The 22,549-nt window shown below is 43.1% G+C and overlaps 1 protein-coding gene across 7 annotated transcripts in view; it reads left to right on the top strand.

Moving 5' to 3' along the window:
- INF2 (inverted formin 2) overlaps nt 1-18,841 on the top strand; it is a 125,110-nt gene extending 106,269 nt beyond the window's left edge. For all 7 annotated transcript variants that reach the window (XR_013622378.1, XM_068107081.2, XM_068107078.2 and 4 more), the window contains 6 exons: nt 6,005-6,112; nt 11,709-11,779; nt 15,688-15,805; nt 16,032-16,196; nt 18,225-18,333; nt 18,499-18,841. Coding sequence is in view for 6 of the 7 variants with exons in the window: in XM_068107081.2 (XP_067963182.2) it covers nt 6,005-6,112; nt 11,709-11,779; nt 15,688-15,805; nt 16,032-16,196; nt 18,225-18,333; nt 18,499-18,650 (723 nt within the window). In the remaining variant the exon portion in view is untranslated. The remainder of the gene's footprint in view (nt 1-6,004; nt 6,113-11,708; nt 11,780-15,687; nt 15,806-16,031; nt 16,197-18,224; nt 18,334-18,498) is intronic.
- Nucleotides 18,842-22,549: the final 3,708 nt, after the last annotated feature.

Below are 22,549 nucleotides of genomic sequence, written 5' to 3'. Positions count from 1 at the left end.
GTTCACTCTGACACCCTTCCTGCACACAGCACAGGGCCACTTCCAAGTTCTTTCCACCTCGCCACATGCTTTACCACTTGCCATCACCTTCGTCTTTCCTATATTCACCTTCAGACCTTTTGTCTCCATACATTCCTTCCACTTGTTCATCTTTTCTTTCAGTCCATCCATACTTTCCGCAATCAACACCAGATCATCTGCATACAACAACTCCCACGGAAAACCCTCCTTTACGTTCTGAGCCAGCACCTCCATCACAGCTACAAATAGTAGTGGACTTAGTACCGACCCCTGATGCACTCCCACCTTCACCTCAAACTCACCACTGTTCCCGTCCTTCATCCTTACAGCTGTGCGTGCTCTTTTGTACATTGCCATCACTACTCTGATCAACCATTCCTCCACTCATAACTTCCTCATTGCCCATGTCAATACTTTGCGTGGAACCCTGTCGAATGCTTTCTCCAGATCAACAAACCCAAGAAACAACTTCTTCCTCTTCTCCATGTACTTCTCCTGCAACTGCCTCACAATAAAGAGCGCGTCTGTCGTTCCTCTTCCTGGCATAAATCCAAACTGCATTTTGTCGATCTTCACCTTCTTCTTTGTCCTCCTCTCCAACGCCCTTTCCAATACCTTCATTCCATGCTCCAATAACTTTATCACTCGGTACGAGCCACACTCCAGAGGGTCACCTTTCCCCTTTTATAGAGGGACGAGGGTACTCAGTTCCCAATCCACTGTAATGCGGCCTTCTTTCACCACCAGATTACAGATCTCTGTCATTCTCTTCACACCCCAACTTCCTGCTGCCTTCAACATATCTCCCACAACTCCTGTTGGCCCTCCCGCTTTTCTACTCTTCATTGCTTTTATCGCTTCCTCAACTTCCTCCTCAGTTATCTTCTCTGCCGGTCCGAAAACTGGGTTACTCTCTATGTTGCCATCCCATTCATTCTCTGTATTCAACAGCATTTCCATATATCTTTTCCATCTTCCTTTAATTCCATCTGGGTCCACAACGATTTGTCCCACTTCATCCTCAAGCAACTCACCCTCATCACATCACACCTCTCTTTTGCTATCTGCTTTGCAATCCTGAATACCGCTCTCTGACCCTCTTCCGAATCCATGCGTTCTCCGAACATTTTCCGACATGCCTCCTGCGCCTTTGCTACCTCTTTCTTTGCAGCCTTCTTGGCTGCCTTATAACTTTCATGCTCTGCTTTTTCTGCTCCCGTATCCTTCGCCTTATGCCACTCCTTGAACCTCTTCCTCTCTTCGTCAATCCTCTTTCCAACTTCGTCATCCCACCACCATTTTTCCGCGTGCCTCGGTGGTCCATTTGTCCATCCACATACCTCACCAACGGCTCCCAACAGACTATCTTTCATTGACATCCAACCACGTTCAAGCTCAACCACATCATCCTCTACCATACTCAGCCTCTCTTTTAATGCCTCCCTTACTGTCACCTCTTTCAACCACCACACCTTCATTCTCGGTTGGTACATCACGCGCCGAGCTCACCTCGCACCTTTCACCCTTATGTCGCAGACAACCAAGTGGTGCTGTGAAACAGCCTCCTCTCCTGGGATCACCTTTGTGTCCTGGAGGTGCCCCCTATCTCGCCTACGCACCATCAATCCATAGTCAACGGTTGTCGTTGACCCACCTGACGTGTATGTAACAAGCTTATTATCCCCTTTCTGGAACTGAGTATTACAAATCAACAAATCAGCTCCATCAGCAAACTCCAAAATCCTTTCACCTTCTCCATTTCTCACACCATATCCGTAACCCCCATGAACTCCCTCAAAACCGTCCATACTCCTTCCCACATGTCCATTTAGGTCTCCTCCTACCACAACAACTTCCTCATCTTTCACGTTTTCCATCAGCTTCTCTATCGCACACCAGAACCTGTCCTTCTCTTCATCGCTCCGACCAACCTGCGGAGCATATCCTGAGATGATGTTCACCAAGAGCTTTCCAATCATCATTTTCACCATCATCAACCTATCACTCACTCTACTCACACTCACCACACTGTCTACAAACTCCTCAGAAAACAGGACACCAACACCATTCATGCCCTCGAGGCACCCGTGCCACACAAACTTGTATTTCTGTCCCTGCCTACCCTTCACCATTCTCACACCACTTCCGTTCCATCTCGTCTCTTGCACACAACATATGTCCACTCTTCTTCTGATCAACACTTCCACCACTTCTCCTGATCTCCCTGTCATTGTCCCTACATTCCATGTCCCAAACCTCAGAAACCGATCTCCACTTCGGGCTGTACCCTGCCCATATGTAGTTGTAATTGTCATGGTTCTCTTTTTGAGGCTTTTTTTTTTTATGGCCGGATGCCCTTCCTGACGCCAACCCTCTTAGTCGCCTCTTACGACACGCAGCGATACGGTGTACCTATTCTAACCAGGGTACACACCGGGAAAATTTCACCAACATTCACAAAAAGAACATGACATGAAAATTAAAAACGGCTGAACAGTATTTCATGAACATTTCATTGCGGAATTGAGGAAAATCCTGATGCATTACGAAGCTGCTGCGAATGCGGAAGTGGACAGATTACGGCAATGAGCTGGCTTGATAATATCCAAATAAAACCGTCATTTAAAACAGTATTTTGTTGAAGTATCAATTGATGATTGGACTTGAGTGAATTCAATTACGATTTTGAATTCGTAATTGTATTCACCCAACCGTACGGAACTTCACATCAGGATTTAAATATTTGTTTATGTCATGAATGTTGTTAAAAGTTTATTTTTTATATTACTGCTTTTTAATTTGTGATTGGAGTTATGCTGTTTCGAATGAAAAAAGAGACATCGAGTTCAAGTGGATTTCTTTTTTTCTTTTTTGTATACTGAATCGAGGCTCGTGAAAGAGCTAACATTTACTTCACAAACAAATCAACCAGACAAACAAAATATATAAAAAGAGGGAGCGGAAGACAAGATGGGGAGAGAAGGGGAAGCACACAAACACAACATTTGAGAGCAGGGAGATGTGTGGGAGGGAGAGGGCTTGGGGGGAGGAGGTGTGGGAAGGGGGGGGGCGGTGGGCGGGAGAAGTATAAAACACAAGGACACCAAGGACTTCCAGGACAGAAGTTGGTATTTCAAAAAAGTGGAATTGGGGTGAAATTAGCGGGGGTAGAAAAGATCAAAGTTTTGGATGGGGGAAGAGAAGAGATGGTGGTGAACAGCTGTTTTAAAGACCTGGAGGGTGGAGTGGGATTGAAGAGAGTGAGGGAGTTTGTTCCAGAGGCGGGAGAAAAGAGGAATGAAGGAGTGAAGGTGAGCAGAGAGTCTTGATTTTGGCAGTTTTACCATACGAGGGTTGCAGGCAGATCTTGTGCGACCTGCAGGAATATTTGCGGGACAGAGCCCAGAGAGAGCTGGGGGGGGGGGGGAGCAAGGCCAGAGAGGAGTCGGTAGAAGACGGAAAGACCACCAACCTGCCTGCGGTGAGTGAGTGAGAGGCCCTTGGAGTTAGCTTCATCGCGGGAGATTCCAATGATTCTGAATGCTTTGGTTTCAACAGCGTGAAGACGAGCTAGGTGTGAGGCAGGAGCACCAGCCCAGAGGGGAGAGCAGTATTCCATTGAGCTGCGGATGAAAGCCTTGTATGTGGTGAGGAGCTCAGGTGTGCCAAGGAAGGACTTCGCATGACGGAGGATGCCCAGTCGGCGACTGGCTTTGGAGGCCAGATTTGAAATGTGGTTTTCCCAGGAAAGATCATGGCAGATAGTGAGACCCAAAAGCTTGAGTGACAGAACTTCTTGGAGAGGATTATTCAGAAAGTGGATGGGAGGGTTGTCCAGTCGGTCTTTTCGGAGAGACATCGTAAGAGTGTGAGATTTGTCAGGATTGAAAGACATGTTCCACTTGTTTGCCCAGTCTGTGATTTTTTCCAGGTCTGCAGAGAGTGAGGAGGCTGCAGACTGCAGATCTGAGGGATGAAGAATGGAGCGACAGAGAGTCGAGTCATCAGCAAAGAGATAGAGGGAATTTTCAAGAGAGTCAGAGAGATCATGACAGATGAGGATGACGAAATGCAGTGACGTTTTCTACTTTCTAAATGTGAAATTCGCGGATCGCCATATGCAGATTCGCCATTGACTGGGTATGGAACAAACGTACCCATTTGTTTGCGAACGTGTACATTTTTCATGGAAGTCCTTCACGAACTTGCTGTCCATGTCTGACGTGCGACTGAAGGTGCTGCAGGAATGTGGAATTTATTGGTTTCATGCTTTAGCATTTGCCGTTTCTGCATTGTCTGTTTGCTTCTGGCCTTCCACCCATGCGTAGCACGGGTACCTCAGGTACCTCACTAGTATTAGATAGTGAATCAAATATAATCCGCATCGTGTATATCGATACAGCAGAAACCACCTGTACATGTAGTAACCACACTCATGTATTAACCACGGCTGACCATATTTGTTTTAATGACGTTGTTTTAGCCCCTTACCTGTATGCCTTGTCTGGGGCGATATCCATAAAAAAGATGGATCATCTTTCCCTGGTGCGGAAAGAAACACATTAACTGTTTCCGATAAACTCTACCTGGACTGACTGACCTTACATGTTTTTGGTGACTCAGTTAAAATTTTAACTTTCCAATTTTGGAAGTTTCCTATTTTGGAAGTTTCTGATTTTGGAACTTTCCTATTTTGGAAGTTTCTGATTTTGTAAGCCTCCGATTTTGGAAGTCTCCGATTTTGGAAATCTCCAATTTTGGAAATCTTTGATTTTGGAAGTTTCAGATTCTGGGAGCTTCCGATTCTGGAAGTTTCTGATTCTGGAAGTTTCCAATTCTGGAAGTTTCCCGTTTTTGAAGTTTCCCGTTTTTTAAGGTTTCCGTTTTGGAAGTTTCCCTTTTTGAAGTTTCCCGTTTTTGAAGTTTCCCGTTTTTGAAGGTTTCCGTTTTTGAAGTTTCCCGTTTTTGAAGTTTCCCGTTTTTGAAGTCTCTGGTTTTGGAAGTCTCCGGTTTTGGAAGTCTCCGGTTTTGAAAGTCTCTGGTTTTTGAAGTTTCGAATTTTTGAAGTTCCGATGTTGAGTGATTATGCCCTTGGAGTGAAGAATGTGGCATCACAATGCTCACCTAGTCCTTGTGAAGGACACTATGGGATTTTAAATATCCGCCAACTAATACTCCCAGATGAGATGCCCAATTAAACATCCATCAGAGTGACGGCGCACATATTGATGTATCACCTTGCATGCAAAACACCGGGACGAGCGTGCATAGTTCGGCTGAGATTCAAATCCAGGCGAGGGAACTCAAAGGCGAGTGCGTTTACCTCTAGGTCTAGGCTATCCTGCCAGTCCATGCCAGGACTGAAAGACGTGTTCCATTTATTAGACGAGCATCTCATAATTTCCAGATCAGCAGAGAGTGATGCAGTTGATTATGACCAGTCAATGTGACGAGAGTACTGAACAGAAATTAATAGACATATGTAAAAGGAAGAGAGGGGTTTCCAGAGCATCCGAGAGGTCTTTTATGCAAATGAAGAACAAGACTGGGTGGGCTCAAGACACTTCCCTGAAGCAATTTATCCTTCACTGATGGAGGATGTTAGAGAAGACAATAGAGGTGAGGGTTCTAATGATATAGTAACATGTCTACTCCATGAGCAGAGTATTTTTAAGGCAATTGTACTTTATGAACAATATAATTGCCGAGTGGTTCCAAAGGTAATGAAGTTATTTATATTTTTCTCCAATATAATGCAACTTTCCAACTACATCTTTTTATTATAAACCACACCAAAGGCCTGAAAATGCAATATCACCTATTAAACAACCTTGAGTATTAACCGCACTAGTATGCTGAGTTTACAAAATTTGTATTTCAACCGCAGCTTATATATTGAGAAACTCTTGTATTTGCTTTTCTCTTAACGACTTCAATTCCTGGCGATGTCATTTTAATATTCACCCTTTGCGTGCCTCAACAGGGCAACTACATGGGTGGTGCATCCGGTTTCCATGTAAGTACACTGTCCAAGCTGAAGCAAGTGCGAGGAAACAAGCCGGGTGTCAGCCTCCTTCATTTTCTTATCATGGTAAGTGTGATCTTATATGCCCTTGGAGACTTGGAGTGAAGAATGTGGCATCACAATATACATGTCTTTCATTTCCAATAATCAACAAAATGTACTTGGATTAAAACCATTACCCAGAAGTCCTTTTAAACCTCATTTTGTAGATTATGTGCTATTTTGGTTCGCATAGTGTTGGATAAAAGTCGAAACAATATGAAAGGTTGCTGCGGAAGCAAGTAGCTTCATTGCTGCGGTTTAAACTGATGTCCCGTCTGCTGGCATGAGTTGGTGGATTTTAGAGATTTCATGGTGTCCTTCGCGAAGAATAAGGAAGCTATCACCGGAACCAAGAACAAATCCCTGCCTTAACGACTTGAGCATCAGGTCTGGCCAACTGGTTCGTGAAAGACTTGGGACAAAAACTCCCCCCAGCCAACCCATAAGAACGTGGGAATAATTGTGACCATTAAAGAAGAAGACGAAGTGCTTTGGCCTATAAGGGTTCCCACCTGAATTCTTGGCTAATGATCCAGGAGACATAGATTCAAATCACATATGCAATATGGGAATTGTCTACTTATGTCCTTGTACTTCCTGAAGAAGTATGCTGATGCCAAATAATGTCTTTGCCCTGCATGTGATTTATTCAAAGCCCCTCCATGAGACTTGGATATCACAGTTGAAGAAAAACAGAAACAGCTGTTAGTGTTATGCACACGAGGCTTCCTGTGCCGCTGACTGTTTGACTGACAATTGAATCTTTAGCAAGCAAAAGGAGCATGCATGAAAATATATAAAATATATAAACATATAAAATAAATATGAAAATATATAAAAAGATAACAGTACAGGGGATGGTGTGGAGGGGATGGGTAAGTGTTGATTTTAAAATATATAAATGTTTAATCTTTCAAAAAAAAAAGATTATAAAAAAATTCACATCCAGCATAATAAGAAGAAGAAGACCACTCATTTTGCATCTTCAGATGCATTGGGCTGCTAAAGCAGTTTCCTAGGCTAATGGGTACAATCCTGGATGGGTCGCCACTCCGACGCTGGATACTCGAATGGCTCATTCTTCACAGTAAGCTGGTACTCATTTTGCCAACCTCAGAAGGAATGACAGGCTGAGACAACCCTCCTGGTGTTAATTCAACAGCATGACAGTGGCTTGAACCCAGGACCTTGAGATCTTAACCCCAGATACCTTAACCATTAAGCCAACACCAGGCTTCACATCCAGCATAAGGTGCCATATAATGACTCCGTCCACATTGCAGAGGGAGAGTGGAGGGTAAAATGAGGAAATGAAAATGAGAGGAAGGAAGGATGCTAGGAGATGGAAGGGGAGGGGGAATGTGGGATGAGTGGGGATGAGACAAATGATGTTTGTCGAGGCAGAGAGGAATTCCCATATTTGCATATGTCATAAATAGATTGCCCAAAGTGGATGCAAATGGCTACAAGAGGTTCTCAAATTGAATGGTTTGTTAACATTTGGCCAATTAGTGGTGTGCAACACTGCTTTGAATGATCAAACGGAGTAAGCACATCCTATTTCTATATAATTCAAATTCCGCTTGGTTTTCTCACTAACGAGAACAAGAGGTGATGCAAATTGCAAACCTTTTCTCCTTAAGCTTTTTTGAAACTGGGATTCATTTCATGGAGTTGTTTTAAGAGTTAAAAGAGCACACTACTCTGATTTAAGTCTGTATTTTATAATATTGGCACAAATTTTAGTCTTGTATCAATGTCTATTAGTGACAGTCTTGTACTGTCTGTCCTTGCTCATGAATGTGATGACTTTGTCCAATTCCTCCGCATTCCCTAGCAAGTTAAAAATTGGTAAACTAAAACTCATTGCTTGATCATGCAGTTCATAAGTGAAACCATCCACATCTACGTATGCAATTGCAAATCACTTACGAGGGATGATGAAGCATTGTATTGTTGTGTGCACTCGTATTGTCATCGCGATTTAGCTTAGAGAACCGTACCATCTGGAAAATGATCATCAAAGGACAGTGCAATCTCATAATCTGTCGCACTTGTTTATTATTGTTTGCTTTTTTTGCACCTTACACTTTTGATAGATTGCAGGCGTTACTTGCATCATCTTTTTACGCCGTAACGTGCGGGCAAAGCCCTCTAGAACAGTGTTTGTCTGTCCATATGTATGTACGTATGTATGTCCTTCACAAGCATACACCAATCAGAGCTGAGGATCTGGTCACATGACAGGGGTGATGCGATGTAATTACGTCTGTGATGTCATTATGGCGACGTAGGATGGCTGGCTCCACACACCGCCATTTTTATTTATATGCCATTCAGGCCAAACATATTGTCAAACTTGTCATATATAAAAATCGCCTTGCTCTACCTTTACGTTTCTCATTCAGTGTGAAACACAAACAATCCGATTGTTAAATTGACCATCAAATATCGAAAGCATAAGTGTTACGGGTCTTCCAACAATATAGTACGTATAGGCCTTAGGCTTCATGCCTTCATGCCTCACCTTCAGGCCGCTTCAGATAAATCAACAAAGGTTTATTAATACAGTAACATAATAATACATTATTATAATACAGTAATACAGGTTTATTAATACATTATTATAATACAGTAACGCTTCAGATAAATCAACAAAGGTTTATTAACACAGTAACATAATCTTCATAATAATAATAATAATAATATTAATAAATAATATCGTAAATCTAATAGTAACACTGCAATCCCTTTGTCGTGACTGCAAAGTTGCTGGATTGAAGCGGTGTATGGTTGGTTCATTGTTGACTCGAACCATATAGAATAAACCAGTGTCTCAATGCAGTCTCTTCACTTCCATGGGGACAGACAGCTTAGAGACTTGGAGTACTTCAAAATAATTTAATACTTACATTATTTGCTAACTGGTATCTCCACCCAGGTCATACTGTCCTCTTCAACTAAAGTATCAAACAAGCCCGGCTATGCTGCTATTAGACTTTCGGTCTTGTTTTAAAGGGTAGTGTAATGGTTTGAGCGTCAGCTCTGAGTCTGGGAGGTAGGTACTTCAAACCTGGCCGAGTCATACCAATGACTTAGAAAATGGTACGTGCTGCTTCCTTGCTTGATTCTAAGTATTTAAAAGGATAGAGCATGGACAAGCAAAGCTGGTAAGGCAATGGTAAACCACCCAGCATGTCCTTTGCCAAGAAACTGCTTTGGCAGCACCGACGCTTTGTAAAGTGTATGTTAGAGTTTTTACGGCGTAGCCCATAGCGCAAAGCCGTCTACAACAGTGTTTGTCCGTCTGTATGTCCCCTCAAACATATACCAATCAGAGCCAAGCATCTGGTCACATGACAGGTGATGTGATTATGTCTGATGTCATTTCGGCGGTAAATCGGCGATGATTCTCCACACTCCGGCATTTTGAATTCCAATTTTGTTCAGGCCGTACATATCGTCGAACCTGTCATATATCGCAATCGCCATGCTCTACCTTTATGTTTTTCATTCAGTGTGAAACACAAACAAACCAATTGCTAAAATGACCATCAAATATTGAAAGCAACGGCGTTAGTCTCTTCCAACAAAACAGCACGTATAGGCCTTAGGCTTCATGCCTCATCTTCGGGCCGTTTCGGACAAATTAATCACATGTTTCTTAATACAGTAGTCAGTAGTGTATCGTTTCAGTCCTATCGTTTTTGTAATAATAATAATATAGTAAATATAACCATAACACTTTAATCCCAATGTCGTGAATACAAAGTTAATGGGTTGAAGCAGTGTATGGTTCATGAATCAATGATAAGCGGTTTACAGTACTAACAACTGCGGAAGTAAGGAATTCACCTCAGTTTTTTGACAGCATGTTATTAACACAATCCTTGTGGCGTATATAGATTACAGTAGATCTTCCCTCAGTTCTGTAAGTAAAACGTACCTCGCGGATGTCGGGACTCCTCCAAATTTCTTTGTTTAATGTCACAAACAGCATTAGCGACTGTTTAAAAAGCTAATCATGTGTGTTTGTGGTTTATAATATTTTACAAGCCCGGCTACACCGCTGTTAGACTTTCGGTCTTGTTTTTAAAAGGCTCATTCACTGTGACGTGACACCATCTTGTGATGTCATTGTCCTCTCTACAGTCAGCAGGATAATTGAGGACAAATGTACCCCCCCCCCGCCCCCCCAACATCCAATGCAGGCTGATGCAGGTCCGCTGATGCAGACTGTTTAAGCCAGAGGTCTAATAAAGGCCTCTGCGAATGTCGAAACCATGTTTGCCAAATTTACTGCATTCTTTTAATTATCTACATTATCCCAATAAATGCTCAAATACAAATTGAAACTGGCGGTTGTTCGTGTGGGAACATATAAAACAGGAAGATTTTTCTTAACAATTACCATAAATGGTTTGTAATAAAATGATACCGACACTGGGATGGACAAGACGAGACAAACACCCGGAGAGATGTAACGCATGAAGACTGACAAATAGGGAAGGAAAGACACAAACTTATTCCACATGGGAAATAAAACTATACCCTGCTATGGCACAAGAATACCGGATTCAAACCAATACAACTTGAGGAAGGCACGAGCTGGTCTCTGCTGTACCATGACCCATGGTCGTGGATATCGTTCAGGCTGGCGTGGCACAGGACGAAGTCCGGTTTATAGTGGGACAGTGACAACGAGTGATGGCAATGAGGTCAGATGGCACTCGCATCTCACGGTGTGGTCCTCCTCCAGAGATAGAGATAGAGATAGAGATAGAGATAGAGATGTTGTTGCTCCAAGGTCCAACTCCAATTGCCATCCGCATTTGCGGACACAGACTTTATCACCTCTGTGACTACCTTCCCAGCATGTGGCTGGTCCCATTAATTGGCCATCTTTTGTCTATGGGCGGTGTCTATGGCCATCTTCCAATCAATCCAACCCTGTGGGGCGGCTCCTCGTAAAACGTTCCACCCCTCTCCAAGGCTCTGCAGCCTACTTCACCACCATGGTCTACAGTCCTCTGGGCAAACGGCCCATGATGATGTCCTTTTAAATGCGCAAAGCATTTCCTTTTAATGCCTTTGTGCCCAGGTCCTCCTCCTAGTCTATGCAGGAGGTTTTACACAATACACCCGTACCCTACTCTGCTCTAACTTTTACCATCACTGCCTCCGCAGTGCACATATTACGTACGCCTTAACTTTGACAGATCCCTAATACAGGAGTAAATCTAATCTCCTCAAACACACGGTCCATACCATTCTTACCACATTCTAGCTATGGATCCCTCCCTGGTCCCCCACCCCCTCTTTCCACTTGACAGTATATATTAAAATAAGTCTACGTCAGTAAAATATGTGTATTTATAAAATACGTGTTCACATCTATAAAATAGATACAATTGGAATGTGAATCTATACAACAAAACTGAAAAGGTCTGTTTGTGCACTGTATGACCATAAACCTACGTCATCAATGCAGTCTACACACCACACGCACACAAACACACCACAAACATCACACAAAACAAGTCCTGGTGTGGTGAGGGTTTGCAATCTCTGATTATTCTTGTGTTAATGACTAATTTGAAACCATTTCCTCCCCCCTCAGGAATCCAAGGACAAATATGCCGATTTACTGAAGCTTCCTGATGATTTACTTAGCATCTCCAAGGCAGCAAAGTAAGCTTTGTTTTCTTTCCACTTCTCAAGCAACCGTAGGGCCAAACATGAAACATCAGCTGTCATGGTATTCACCAACCAGATCCCAATTCAAATACCTGATCGAATAGAGTTTGAACTAAATACTTTGTTTAAGGGAAGTAAAGACTTGTGGGAGACATTATGTGGAGATATATCTTTATTTTTATTTATTTATTGTGGGAGATCTCTTTATTTCAGCTTCAGAGAACATTTTAATTGTAAAAATACCATTCATGTTGGTAAACATAAATGTTTTTGAGAATGTTGTAATATTTACCAACCATAATAAACAAGTTGGAGAATTGCTTCGCAATACATGTCACATACCGGTCCCAATATTTTTCATGGTAAAGCTATAACAAATTTTAAAAAATTGATAAAACTCCCTGAAAGTCAAACTTCTGTAAATTATCATAATAAACCATGTACCAAGTTTCAGATCAATATGTTAAAGGGTGAGGGGGAAAAGCCTGGAAAGCCACTGATGGGACAGACAGATAGGGGACTAATAAACAATGACAGGCTGGAATGATGACCTCGAGGTATGCACACTCGCCTCGAAGCTGTCTAGTCTGGGTTTGAATCCCGACCCAGCGATAAACTGTCATCACGGTGTTTCCCAGGCAGGGTGACTCATCAATGTGTGTGCCGTCCCTCGGATGGACATTAAACTAGGAGTCCCATCTGCGGACATTAGTAGGTGTATGCTAAAATATCCTACGGTTTCCTTCACGAAGAGTCGGCAAGCCATCACTGGCACTATGGCCAAATTCCTGCCCTAACCTTCGTCAAATGTCAGGCCTGGCCAGCCGGTCTGTGAAAGACTTGGGCCAATCCTACAAGAACGTGGGAATAATTGTGGCCGTTAAAAAAAAAAAAAAAATAACAATGGCACTGTGTGATCATTGTCTGTATTATTCCAGGTAAGCAAATTTAGAACCACTGTATATGTTCTGCCCATCTGAGGACTTCATACATGATGCTATGATCCCAGATTCAAGTCCCATTGATTTGTCCAACTGCTGTACTTGCTTTAAAAGTACACTGATGTGTCCTAATGTCCTTGTCCTCCATGCAGTATATTGTTCCAAAAATTGTGATTTTTGTGTCCATAGTTAGTTTACGTGACTTCTGTGTTAGTTATGTCATGATGATCCCATTAGAGATGTAAATATTATATTATAGGGCCATGCAGGGTAAGGTTTACTTGTCTGGCAGGTAGTAATTTAATTTGTAGGCTCGTTTTTCAATTCATCCCAGCTTGTCCAACAACGGTCAGGCTTGCTTCGATCTCTCCACCCTTCCTCCCATCCATGGTACACTGAATCTTGTGGTGAGGCAGTTGCCCTAAAACAACTTGCCTTTGCCTCTTGGAAGGCAAATCCAACTGAAGGCAATCTCATTTCCCTCTACCAAGCTCGGAACAAGTGTGTGTCTAACCTCAGGAGTGCCAGGAAGCACTACCTCTCCACACTCAAGATTGAACTCTCAAACCTCTCTCCCTCCTCCAAATCCTGGTGGCGTCTGGTCAAATCCGTTTCTGGTGTTTGTTCCCCCTCCATCCCCTCCCTTACCTCAAATGGCTACACAATTGACACCGCACGTGACAAAGCCGAATGCCTCAACTCTGTGTTTGCCTCAAAATCTTGTGTCCCAAACCCATCTCTCTCTGTTCCCACCTCACCCAGTCGAACCCAACTGCTCCTGGACTCTGTATCCTTTCCTCCTGACAAGGTCGATAAGTTTCTGTCAACCCTCGACTCTGATTCTGCAACTGGACCAGACGGCATCAGTCCACAGGTCTTAAAATCCTGCTCTGTCGCTCTTTCACACCCTCTCTCTGTTCTCTGCACCCTCTCTTTTGCTCAAGGTCATCTGCCATCAGTTTGGAAATCAGCCAACATCACCGCTTTGCACAAAAAAGGTGCAAAAACGGATCCTTGCAACTACAGACCAATCAGCCTGCTCCCAGTTATCAGCGAAGTCATGGAATTCCATCATTGCTTCGGGTATCAAATGCTTCCTCTTCACCAATGGCTTGATCTCTGATCATCAATTTGGATTCAGACCAGGTCATTCTACTCTGGACATGTTGCTTCTGCTGTCTCAACAATGGATGGAGGTCCTCAATGCCAAACAGGAAATCAGAGCTGTCTCCCTTGACATATCACGTGCCTTCGATACGGTCTGGCACCCTGCTCTGCTCACCAAACTCTCCTCCTTTGGGATCAATGGAAATCTCCACGCATGGCTTGCAGACCTCCTCTCTGGTCGTTGTCAACGTGTGGCCCTGAATGGGTTTCTCTCATCTCCTCTTCCTGTTCAGGCTGGAGTTCCCCAAGGCAGTGTTCTGGGCCCTGTGCTTTTTCTGGTCTTCATCAATGATCTCTCCGACTCTCTGGAAAATCCTCTCTATCTCTTTGCTGATGACTCCACTCTCTGCTGCTCCATTCCTCATCCCTCAGATCAGCAGTCTGCAGCCTCCTCGCTCCCTGCAGACCTGGACAAAATCACAGACTGGGCAAACAAGTGGAACATGTCTTTCAATCCTGACAAATCTCCCACTCTTACTATGTCTCTCCGAAAGGACCGACTGCACAACCCTCCCATCTACTTTCTCAACAATCCTCTCCAAGAAGTTCTGTCGCTCAAGCTTTTGGGTCTCACTATCTGCCATGATCTTTCCTGGGAAAACCACATTTCCAAGCCGGCCTCCAAAGCCAGTCACCGACTGGGCATCCTCCGTCGTGTGAAGTCCTTCCTTGGCACACCTGAGCTCCTCACCACATACAAGGCTTTCATCTGCAGCTCAATGGAATACTGTTCCCCCCTCTGGGCCGATGCTCCTGCCTCACACTCACACACCTCAGCTTCATGCTGTTGAAACCAAAGCTTTCAGAATCATTGGAATCTCCCGCGATGAAGCTGATTGTGAGGGCCTTTCACTCACTCACCACAGGCAGGTTGGTGGTCTTTCTGTCTTCTACCGACTCCTCTCCGGCCTTGCTCCCCCAGCTCTATCTGTGCTCTGTACCCCAAATGTTCCTACAGGTCGCACAAGATCTGCCTGCAATCCTGTTTTGGTGAAATTGCCAAAATCTAGGCTCTCTGCTCACCTTCACTCTTTCATTCCTCTTTTCTCCCGCCTCTGGAATAAACTCCCTCACTCTCTTCAATCCCACTCCTCCCTCCAGGTCTTTAAAACTGCTGTTCCCCACCATCTCTTATCTTCCCCCATCCAAAACCTTGATCTTTTCTACCCCCGTTAATTTCACCCCAGATCCTTTTTTTGAAATACCAACTTCTTTCCTGGAAGTCCTAGCAGTTCAGTGTACATTTGTTTTTACCTCTCCACTTGGTCATCCACTTGGTCAAAATCAAAAGTTTACATCCATTTCATCAATACTCGTGCATCTTCCTTTTTCTGTTTTTCATGTGCATGTAACAAGTTATTGTGCGGAATATTGTGCATCAAAAGTCAGGGCAGTTCTATTTTTCTTTTACCTCTTCTATTTTTTATAACAGGCAGTGTCATATTTTTGTCTGCACATTGATCGGAAGCTCTCGATGAGAGATCCATCGAATTAAGTCTTAGATCTCTGGGATCTTTCTACAGGTCAAATGGAGCAGGAATAAAACTTTAAATTGGCAACGTGAAGAAGCAACCTCAATACACAAAGATTTACCGTGGTCATTAAAAAATGGAGGTTTGCATGGGGTGGTTGGGTCGGAGAAGGGTGGTAATGGGGAGTGGTGGGTGTCCTTGGCATCCTATGTATACAAGTTACTTTCTGTTTGTTACTTGTGAAAATGACAGGACCTTCAGGCCTTCCTTCGTCAATGGACTTCTTGAGGTAAACAGTGACTTCACTGCTTTCTGTTTACAGCTGTGACATTGGTGTGATCACAAGCGAAGCTGCAAGATTGCATAAGCGCATAGAAGACATGAGGAAAGCCACAGTTTCTGATCCTGATGTGGAGGAGCAGTTTTCCCATGATATTGAGGTGAATACCATAAGGTCACAACGAATTGAGAGTCACATGTGATGTCGACAACTTACACGTAGTCATAAAATAGCCATTTTAAACCTCTGGGCATTGAGTACAATGGGATGTCGATGCATGTAACACAAGTGTTGTAAGAATTTTCTTGCATTAAATATGGTAGAAAATATTCGATGTAACATCCACCGTGACGTCATATAAGGAAATTTCATTTTCTTTCTTGCAGGGTTTTCGCAACACATCTTCAAAACTCCATTCAACCTTGTCTGAGATAGAGAGCAAAAGGTTGGAGATTGCGGCCTACATCTGTGAGGATGAAGGGAAATTTTCCCTTCAGGAATGCATATGCAATATCAGCAGCTTTAGTCGTGATTTCATCCAAGCTGAACAGGTGCGGTCACGCTCTGTATGAACCGCTCTTTCATTATTTGGCATTGAGGTCAATGGTGACTAAGAAAATAATATTACACTTGTACAAAATTATTTTGGGGTACACCATGTAGTAATCGCTCCTTTTTGGGGTAATTTGTTTATCTTTGAGTTTACTGTAATTAATTAATTAATTACGGGCCATTGCAGGTTAATTTCATTTTCACCATCTTTTGCACTTTCTCTCCCACCCACTGACCCCCATATCCCTGATACTCCTCTCACGTGATGTTTCCTTGTAAAGGAGATTTATCTTGCAGTTGTAATTGATCAAATATTTGTTATTTTGGCAATTAAATGTTTTATTCAGGTTTGTGATGTGAAGAAAATACTGAAGTTTTTTTTTTTCTTATATGAGGTCTCAAGCTCGTAATTGAGCTGCCACTCACACACACATGGACATATTGATGAGACAAGCACATTCACTGAGTGACATCACTTCCTGGAATACTCTGGGTACCAGCAACGTCACAACAATGGCGCCACTTTTCTCACAGCACTCAGCGGGGCATTTCCTCAGGAGGAATTTCCTCCTTGCCATGGATGCCAACCAATGGAAATTGTCTATCCTTTTAAATGCTGAATGTCAAGCAAGGAAGCAGCACGTAACAAGGCTTTGCCAGACCACCAACCTTCCAGATGCGGAGCGGATACTCTAACCATTACCCCACTGAGTCTGGTTTACACCACCACGATTCAGGTTTTCTTGGCCACTGCGACTCTGGTTTTCTTGGCCACCGTGACTCTGGTTTTCTTGGCCACCGCGACTCTGGTTTTCTTGGCCACCGCGACTCTGGTTTTCTTGGCCACCGCGACTCTGGTTTTCTTGGCCACCGCGACTCTGGTTTTCTTGGCCACCGCGACTCTGGTTTTCTTGGCCACCGCGACTCTGGTTTTCTTGGCCACCGCGACTCTGGTTTTCTTGGCCACCGTGACTCTGGCTTTCTTGGCCACTGCAACTCTGGTTTTCTTGGCCACCGCGACTCTGGTTTTCTTGGTCACCGCGACTCTGGTTTTTTTTGGCCACCGTGACTCTGGTTTTCTTGGCCACCACGACTCTGGTTTTTTTTGGCCACCGCGACTCTGGTTTTTTTGGCCACCGCGACTCTGGTTTTCTTGGCCACCGTGACTCTGGTTTTTTTTGGCCACCGCGACTGGTTTTTTTTGGCCACCGCGACTCTGGTTTTCTTGGCCACTGCGACTCTGGTTTATTTTGGCCACCGCGACTGTTTTTTTTTTGGCCACTGCGACTCTGGTTTTCTTGGCCACCGCGACTCTGGTTTTCTTGGCCACTGCGACTCTGGTTTTCTTGGCCACCGCGACTCTGGTTTTCTTGGCCACCGCGACTCTGGTTTTCTTGGCCGCCGCGACTCTGGTTTTCTTGGCCACTGCGACTCTGGTTTTTTTTGGCCACCGCGACTCTGGTTTTCTTGGCCACCGCGACTCTGGTTTTCTTGGCCACCGTGACTCTGGTTTTCTTGGCCACCGCGACTCTGGTTTTCTTCCCGCTATTTAATGATTTGATTAGTCCGTCCCATACGCAGTGGACGACAGCATTTTTCTATTGATTCTGTCTGTCTGTCCAGGCCATAACATTTTTACCATTTGAGCTTTTGCTATCGAATTTTCAACAAACTTTTATGAATGAGAATATGAAGAAGACTAATTAATAAAATGTACAATTGTTTTCGTCAAGTTTAGTTTGAATACTAAGCTAAGGACGTGGATGGGATTTGCATCATCTTTCTCGTTTTGTCATGTCGTAATTGTTTTGGTATGTAGGGATTTTTATTTTGTCCCACTTGTGTCCCACTTTGGCACTTGTCCCACTGTCTAATGATTTAGATTTTGTTCCACTATGTAATGATTTAGTATAATTTTAATTTCTCGCTCAGCCATTCCTCTGCCTAAATCTGTTTATTTTTCCTGATGTTATTCCAATATGTTGTCAGGGTTAAGTATGACATTACCTGATTGATATGTTTTGCAGGAGAACAAAGCCCGGGCAGAGCACGAGGCTCGGATGGCAAGGCGCAGGGAACAGGAAAAAGCCAAAATGGCACAGGGACAGACTGATAGTGACACAACCAATGGAGCTGGTATGAAGTAGTTATCATTGTTGCAAAGAGGGAGAACGGGTTGTGAATAATCAAGTAGAACATTTAAAAAAATTATTTTGTGCAAAAATCTCATTGCCATTTTTATCGTGAAGGAGACACTCGTGTTTCATCCCTGTGGTATTGGTTATGTCTGTCTTTCTACAGGTGAGAAGCACAGCTCACACTGCATGGTGGATGAATTGCTTGCCAAGCTCAAGACGGGGTACAAGTCGAATGCGAAAAATCGACCTCGCAGAGGGGCGCGTGTAAGGCAAAGGCCTAGCCAACACGGCCTTGTCGGACGCTTTGCGCATTAATGATCGCAGCTGAGCATTTTGCATCATCACTAGCTTCGCACTCTAGGATCACTCAGGAATGCTTAAATTAGAGCTTGACTTGCTCGCATCAACATAAACATCTAATATTACATTCACAGCAATATGGTGGTACACAGTAGATGGAATTTGTAAGTTAACTGCTACTGGCATTAAAATATTTAAAGATTCTATTTTGATAAATTAATCGGTCAGAGTTTTTTTTCCCCTCTCAAGTCTCTTTTTCCTCCTTACCTGTATTCAATTTTACCTGTAACTCGAGGACCCTATTTTAGATCCTGCTTCCTAAAATATTTTAGATCCTGAGAAAGAAGGGCACGAGAAACTTCAAGATTCTGGATATTCAAAATGGTGTCTTTAAAATTATGTTTTTGTATACATGTAATTTGTACACATGATAATTACCATAAGAAAGCTGTTTGCTCACATTTTAGCTCACCTGGAACGAAGTTTAGGAGAGCTTATGCGATGGCGCATCATCCGTCCATCCATCAATCAGTCTGTCTATCAGTCCATAAACACTTGAAACTTCCTCTCCAAAACCGCTGATGAGATTGCGACGAAATTTGGCACAAATTATATTTGTTGTGTTGTGATTAAGTTTGTTCACTGCATTAAAAAAAACATCAGGGTCTAAGGGGGTCTTAGACCAAAGTGGATCCAGGTTTCACCTCCCAAAATAGGAATTTTGCTTTTTCCTCTGAAACTACACACACTATTTAGATGAAACTTTACCACAACCTTCATCATCCATGATGTACCAATGTTTGTTCAAGGCATTGGAAAAATTGGGGTCTGAGGCACACGGGCCCCCAGAATAGGTATTTTTTTGTTTAAAGTCCTATGATTATGTTAGTATGAGTCTACATGCTGCCCTCTCTTCTAGCAACCATTGAAATTGGTTTAAAATGCCTTTAGTCAGTGCAGTATACTGTTTATTCTACCAGGTGAGCACCAGGGGTATTGCACCTATGTTTACCTCTACGACCGAGGGTGGATGAAGGTTATGTTTTCACCCATGTTTGAATGTCTGTCTGTTTGTCTGACTGTCTGAGCAGGACATCTCAAAATGCTATGGATGGATTCGGCTAAAACTTGGTGTGCGGGTCGAGTGTGTGACAAGGACAAGTTTATTTGATTTTGGTGAAGATTTGGATCTGGATATGAGAATTTTTCAAGTGATTCTTCACCATTGAAAGATTGCACCAAATCTATATGTAGCTCGAGATCTCAAAAGGTTATGGACGGATCCAGAATTAACTTGGTGGACAGTTCATTTCTTATCCAAGAATGGTGGAATTTTTGACCTACTGGTACCAATATGTCCTATGTACTACATTGGACACCCCAAAATGTACACACCGAGAGGTGTGTGATGTTTCCATCACATTGGACCTTCCCAAATCAATTGTTACGTCCTACAAAGGTAGACAGAAATTATCTTTTCATCCCTGTTTGTCTGTCTGTTTGTCTGTAAAGAGGATATCTCAAAAACTTATGGACAAATTCGGACGAAACTAGGTGAACAGGTTGGGTAGGTGACAATAACAAGTTGATTAAATTTTGGTGAAGATCTGGGTCTGGATCCGGCCTAGCAGTGGGATACAAAACGTAAACTGTTCAGCCTGGCGGAGGTGTGCTCTCTACCGAGTGCTGTTCTGGTTTGCACTTTGTTAGCGATGCAAGGACTGAACCCTGATGTGAGCTAAAGCGTCTGAACAAAGAATGAAATATTGAAGCCAACCTGGTTGCCAGAGTTTCCTACGTACCGGTACAGCAGAAAAGTAAGTTTATGCTGAAAACTTTTCAAGAGTTATGTAATGTAGGCTGCCTGGGAAGGAAATAGTAAACCACCCTGTATAACCCTTGCCAATAAACTGCTTTGGCAGCACCGACGCTCTGTAACAGAGTATGGTGCATCCCTCCACACCCTCACCTCTCCTGCATAACACTCCATCATGCAGGTCCAACCATTTACCCAACTCCCATGAATTACAAAATATATGGATGGCTCCTCGAATGCTTTGTCCACCCAAACATTTCATGCGTGTGTGTTGGGTAACTCATTACAAGGTTGATTCAAGATGAACCTGCAATTTTCACTTGGTTAGTGAAGCTTCCCCTCTTCTTGAAAGAAATACCCTCCTGCACATGCCTTTGTCCCATCGGTACAGTAACCCCATCATTCCAAATTCAGAGAAATCTTTAGGATAGCATGTAGCCATTTCAACACTCCTTTCCTTTCCAGTCCTTATCATTTTAAAGTTGATTCCACCAGAACACTCTTTGAGTGGTCCAGGTCGATGGAAATCACATGGTGATTTACTTGCACTGTTAAGAGGACGATGAAGCACGTCCCAAACTCCCTTTTATTAAATAGGAGTTCTGTTGGAACCCCCATTTTTCCGTGGTGTTCACTTTGTTGCATTTCTCGAGTAAATCAATTATAGCTTCCCCTCTTCTGATAATGAATGGTACACAGTTCTGCTGCTATGTCCTGCACATGTATTTGGAGATTGCTCAAAATGAAATAACACATCATTTGGAAGAATCTTGGCACTCGTTTCCATCGGATGTGCTGATTTGAACATTCCAAGCATATTTGCACGTGTCGCGATGGGGCACTGAACAGGACGACATGCATTGATCCCTGCATCACGAAGATGTCTCAAGACTGTGTTGACGCTTCTCCTGCGAGGTCCGGGGATTGTATTTGCAAAACTCTGGGCAGTTTGAACCAATTGCTCAGATGGGTCGTGCGAATGTATTGGTCTTGAGCGAAAGTCGTTATCCTGGGACGTCCACTTCTTGACAGATCCCTTGTTGATCCAGTGGCTTTATAATGTCTTCTTAGGTCATAAAAAGTTATTCTCCTCATGTTAAATAACCTGTCAACATGGCTAATGGAAGATATTGCTTTAAAGTGTCCAGTGATTTGATTCCTCTCGTTTGGTGACAGATGTGGCATTGTAATGGATTGCAAAATCATGTAATCAATGTTTTTTTGGGGGGGGGGGGGGGGGGGATGATCCACATGCTGGTGTCTCAGGTTGTGCCGAATTTGCTCAGAATGCCTCGTGTCACATCTAAACACTGAAGGCTTCATGACTTTCACTTCCTGAATGATAATTGCATGAGGCAATTGCGTTACGTGGAAACTTGCAATACGTTGTTCTGCGCATCCCTCGTGCCAAAAAGGCCCTTTGAATGAATGCTGGAACAGACCTTCAATTATTACTTCATAAAATTCCACATGTTTACTTTGTTATGACAAAAAGTATGTTAATTTGCTGAACTCGCTTGATTTTAAAGTTTACATGTTAGTGGGAAAACAAAGTAGAATGAGAAGGAAAAACATATTGTAGAAACTTTAAGGAAGAAGCTTGGTTCGAGTATCAGTTATCTTTCTTCCAAAGAACCATCACAATTGGTTACTACACTGTTATAACTATGGCTTAGTAAGAAGGCTGGAAACGATTGATTTCATGAGGCATGAGTCATTTAAAACCAGCCGATGAATATGAAATGAATAAATGTCAATACTGTATAAAGATATTTTATCCCATTCATAATAACAAAAAGCAGTGTGTATGTGTGTGTGTTTGTGTGTGTGTCTCCTCCATAAGTCTAAAACCATGAATCCTAGCAGCCCCAATCTTTGCATGTGTACCTCTCGAACTCCAAGAGAGTGCATGAATGAAAACTGCATGTTTGGGTATGTAAAAACACCCTTTTTGAAGATGATTAATGGAGTGCTCATTAAAAAAAATAATAAGCCTTACCAAAATGGTAGTGCGCCATCTTGGTCAGCTCTCTGTGATATCACTGGGTTCTTAAGCCACCATTTTGTTTCAGCCTATTGAAACGTGCCTTGGCTTGGA

The sequence above is a fragment of the Myxine glutinosa genome, chromosome 2 (genome assembly GCF_964187855.1).
Source record: "Myxine glutinosa chromosome 2, kmMyxGlut1.1, whole genome shotgun sequence".
NCBI classification, from domain to species: domain Eukaryota; kingdom Metazoa; phylum Chordata; class Myxini; order Myxiniformes; family Myxinidae; genus Myxine; species Myxine glutinosa.
The sequence above is the reverse complement of the archived record's forward strand: the minus strand, read 5'-3'. Positions and strand labels throughout refer to the sequence as shown.